This window comes from Berghia stephanieae, chromosome 15 (genome assembly GCF_034508935.2).
Source record: "Berghia stephanieae isolate SIO BIC M18660-M18661 chromosome 15, UCSD_Bste_1.3, whole genome shotgun sequence".
In the NCBI taxonomy this organism is placed as follows: domain Eukaryota; kingdom Metazoa; phylum Mollusca; class Gastropoda; order Nudibranchia; family Aeolidiidae; genus Berghia; species Berghia stephanieae.
This window is the reverse complement of record NC_088374.1, coordinates 9,922,525-9,927,524: the sequence shown is the minus strand read 5'-3', so window position 1 is coordinate 9,927,524 and position 5,000 is coordinate 9,922,525. Positions and strand designations below refer to the sequence as shown.

At 39.1% G+C, this 5,000-nt stretch overlaps 1 protein-coding gene across 1 annotated transcript in view; it reads right to left on the bottom strand.

The window, feature by feature from the left end:
• The window catches only part of LOC144960360 (uncharacterized), a 26,882-nt gene that overhangs the window by 1,333 nt on the left and 20,549 nt on the right, over window positions 1–5,000 (bottom strand). Inside the window, exons 9-10 of the mRNA XM_078893443.1 lie at window positions 3,465–3,641; window positions 2,232–2,316 (exon numbers count right to left, since the gene is read on the bottom strand). Coding sequence (XP_078749569.1) covers window positions 2,232–2,316; window positions 3,465–3,641 — 262 coding nt within the window. The remainder of the gene's footprint in view (window positions 1–2,231; window positions 2,317–3,464; window positions 3,642–5,000) is intronic.

Genomic DNA, 5,000 nt, shown 5'->3' with positions numbered 1-5,000 from the left:
AGTCATAAAAACAGAAGTCGAGAAGAGAAGGCTCTAATAGACTAAGGTTTGAAGCGACTTTTTTGGGGGTCGTGGATAGCTCATACGATAGAGTTAAGAGCTCCGCACCAGTAAGGTCGCTGCTTCGAGCCCCCATCGCACCGCTAAGTTTTTATTCTCTGTTGTCTTCAGGCACTTTCCTATTCACTTCATTTCTTATTAATAAAAACAGAAAGGTATTCATGTTTTTATTGGGGTTTTTTTTAGATTTATTTATTTCTTTTTTGTTTCTTTGTGTGTGTGTGTTTTTTGTTGGCTGAAAAAGACGTTTGAGCCTTTCTTGTTCTTTCTGAAGTTGTTCTATTTATTTTTGTTTATTACTTTTCAAAGATAAAGATGCAAAGTTTCCCCCTTTAACCAATTCACGGCAATGCTTTTGATAAATGCGTTTTTAAAAATGTGGCCAGGTATGAGAGGTTCTGCTAAGATCGCCTCCTGATCTTCGGACTGGGACGCTTTGGCAACTTCTCTGATTTGTTGAGTGAGTTCTTTCCACTGATGAAGATCTGCTGCGATGGATCTCTGGTGTTCTAAATCCTTTTCACATCTCAGTTCTTTTGTATCATCTAGGCATTTGAGGTCTTTATTTATCGTAGTGTATATGCTTGTTGTGGGTCTGTCTTTGTGTTTGTAATTCCCGCTTGGTGTAAAGAATAACGCCATTGTCTTATTAGCTGGAATATTTCTGTCTCTCCTTAAGATATGTCCAAATCGTCTCCATCTTGTTTCCAAAAGTTGAATCCATTGCGGTGTTTCTTCGCATTTTATATAAAACAGCGATTTGTTACTTATTTTGGTTGGAAAATGGATATTAGAATTCTCCTGAGCTGTTTCCGATGGAAGGCATCTAGTTTATCTTCTTCGCTTTTTGTTAGTGCCCATGTTCCACAATTATTGTAAATAAGTACTGATTTAACGAGGCTCTTGTATAGCTTTATTTTTGTCTTTCTTTTCAGTTTGTTGTATCTCAGCCATACGTGTGTCAGCTTATTGAGAGCGGCTGTCGGCAGATGTTATCGTCTTTCTACGTCTGCTTTGTCTCCTATTAACGCTAAGATGAGGGACATTTAAATCGAGTGATATTTGAAGAGCGAATTTTCTGGCCAAATTTTGAAATACACGCATGTCCAGAATACACACTTAACACTGAGACAGCGATTTAGATAGACGTGAAGCTTCTGATGTGGCAACAGAGTTTTAATAGCAGACGATGCGTATAATATGTCATGTCGAGTCAAGTCGGTAAACATCCTCTCGCTCATAATGTTTATAATATTTATTTTAAGTAATATAATTAAAATTTGGCACGGATTTTCGCATCTTTCAATGTATTCAGATGTGATTTCTTCTCACTAAATTCTCTCAGAATATAGATAGTTCGAAGATGACGTCACTCTGGTCTTTGTCATTGTTTTTTGCCATCCGCGTTTATGAGTAATTCTCACTAAACTTTATCAACCAGACTATAAGCGTTTAAGGTTACACACCGTTTTGTGTGTTTGGTCCGCCATACTTCCGGATGGCAATGTTGTGAGCTTCATAGCCAAGCGCATACTATCTATAGATAGTGTGCACTTGGCGAAGAAGCTATCAACATTGCCATCCAACACACAAAACTATGTGTAACCTTCAACGTTTATAGTCTGGTTAATGCAGTTTAGTGAGAATTACTCATAAACGCGGATGGCAAAAAACAATGACAAAGACCCGAGTGACGTCAACTTCATTCTATCTTTAAACTTTTTGTGTATTTGTACGATTGATATAGCGGGAGAAAATGGTGTGTATTTTATTTAAACACATACCATCAATACACAAATGCCATGTTTACCGACCTGACATTGAACATACACATACGGACGGAGTCCCCTAAGTTTCATGTCTCCATCAGTTAAATGGAGAGAAAAATAACGTGAGTAGATGTGACTCATACATAAGGGAACAACACAAAACAAACAACGTTTCGGCCCTTGGCCTTCGTCAGGAGACAAAAAAACAGAAACACAAATATTTAAATTTACATTTGTTTGTTTTGTGTTGTTCCCCTATATATGAGTCACATCTACTCACGTTATTTTTCTCTCCATTTAACTGGCTCATTTGGGCACCTCTAGCTCCATCAGTTTAGCTTCCGGTTAACTGGTTAGACAAAGTTTCCCAATTTGACGGTCAATAGATAAAAATCAACTTACAGGTGGAAACACCTTCGTCTCTCTTTGTTTGTTGATATTCCAACTCTTGTACTTGGGATGGCTGTGCCCGGATGACGTTAGAACTCTGTTACAAAACATTACACATTAAATATTTCTTGAGACCAAAAAAAGGAATAATAAATGAAACTTTTATATAGCGCGATATCCACTAAACGTGCTCAAAGCACTATACAAAGTGACAAAGGGTCCCTGACCAACATCAACAATTAACATGTAGGAGGAGATATTATTATGTGATATTACAAATTTATCCGAGTCAACGCTGTTAAAAGCCAGGTACTCATTTTACAACTGATTACGGTGAGAGAATGTGAGCAAATTGCCTTTTTCAAAAACTCAACTATGAGCCGCTAAGAGCGGAGCTTATACCCAGAACCTTCTGATCCGAGGGCCGATGTCACAAGACCACATAAATACACTACCCACCATCTCAAACTGGTATGCAATGGTATGCTTTGAATAAATACATAATATGTGACCCCTAGTCTCAAAACGGTATTAAGTCGGGATGATTAAGATGCTGAAAATGGATTTTGTAGCCAGAAATATCATGCTTAAATTGAGTTTATATGCTTTATAGAGGAGAAGGAATTGCATACTTTACTGTGCTAAATACCAATGATTCATGGTTTTGAACAGTTTAACTATAATTTGACTTTTTAGCATCTGGTCCATCCTGACATGATACCGTTTTGAGACGAGGGGTCACATATACATGACTCTCCGTCTCAAGTTGGAGTAGACTGATTCAGCTGTACGATCTTTGCTTCGTACCCGAAGGGCACTGAGTTCAAATACCCGCTGCGCTATTCGGCCTTGAGCAAGTCACTTTGCCCTAGCTCAATTTGAGGCGCTGCGTTGCAGCTGAAGTCTGAGTTATTCCAATCTTCCTTTGAACTAGAGCTTAGAGAAACATTTCTCCTATTGGATGAAATATATACGATTATTCAACTCTTGCTTTTTGGAATTCCGGACATATTCCCAACCGTTGCACGAGTTTGATGATGATGATGCTGATGAGATGATGATGATGATGATGATGATGATGATGATGATGATGATGATGATGATGATGGTGCTGCTGCTGGTGGTGATGGAGTTGGCGATGATGATGATGATGATGATGATGATGATGATGATGATGATGATGATGATGATGATGATGATGATGATGATGATGATGATGATGACGACGACGAGGACGAAACCTACCACAGAATCTATCCCGTCTTGAGTGACAATCTGAAAACTGTTCGTTCTAATAGCGTCAAAAAGCCGATCTCCTGCTGTCTTCAAATCCACCTGCTTTATTTTCAAAAACACGTCACCCTTTATCGGTGCCTTGTCCAGGAGTTCAACGCCAACAGTCGGAGCTGTGCCAAAATTTACCTGGCAGAAACAAATCAAAATGTTGATGATGTGGTGGTGATGGTGGTGGTTGTAGTGGTGGTTGTAGTGACGATGAGGAAATAGTGGTGTTGGTAGTAATGGTAGTGGTAATGATGATGAATTGGTGGTGGTTGTGGTTGAGGATGTTGTGGTTGTGGTAGTGGTGGTTGTAGTAATGATGATGTAGCGATGGTGGTGGTGGTGGTGGTGGTTCTTGCAGTGAATGTAGTGACGATGAAGATGAGTTGGTTGTTGTTGTGGTTATAGTTGATGTGGTAGTGATGATGATGATGATGTGGTGGTGGTGGTGGTTGTTGTAGTAGTAATAATTGAGCTTTTATATAGCGCAATTTCCACTAAACGTGCTCAAAGCGCTTTACAAGTGGTACCTGGCCAACAGCAACATTTAACATGTAGGACAATACGTGACACTCTTAACGGCCAAATACTTATTTACACCGGAGTACTGTGAGAGAATGTGTGTTAAGAGCTTTCTCCTAGGACTCAACTATGCGCCGAGCGAGGCTCGAACCCAGGACCTTCCGATCCGAAAGCGAGTGTTATACCACTAGACCACATAGCCGCACAATAAAGTAGTGGTGATAGTGACAATGATGTGGTGGTGGTTGTGGTAGTAGTGATGATGATGATGCAGTGATGACGGTTGTAGTAGTCGTTTTAGTAACGATGATGATGAACTGGTTTTGGTTGTAGTGGTGGTGGTTGTGATGATGATGATGATGATGATGATGAAGATGATGATGATGATGATGATGATGATGGTGTGGTGGTTGTGGTGGTTGTGGTGGTGGTGGTGCTTGTAGTAGTGGTGGTAGTAACGGTGATGACGAACTGGTTTTGTTTGTAGTAGTGGCGGTTGTGATGATGATAATGTATTCCATTATCAAGAGTAAAGATATGAGCAGGTGTGTATGAAACAGTGACGGACAAAGCAAGAAAAATAAAACATCTTAATAAAGATCAGCCTGCCTCAACCGAGGATCGAACCTGAGACCTCTTTATTACCGGGCAGTTTTGGCAGACTTATTTATTTGGGATGATATTTTTCCTTAAATTTTTCTTTGTTGCTTTGTCTGGCACTGTTTCACCGTTTTTAGATCTTTATCTTAAACCAGTGCATGTTCCCAAATTTGTTGTTTACAATTTTTGAGAGTATTCGATTAACTCATTAAACCCTGACACCGAATATATCAGTATTTCACCTTGGTTAATTTTACCCCATGCTTATAATTTATTACATTTTTCTGAGACAAAGTATAGGCGTAGTATCAGAGCTAATGTTTTTAGTTTGTTTTCATGTTAATGATAGTTGAATAAAACTATCTTTTTACATGCTCA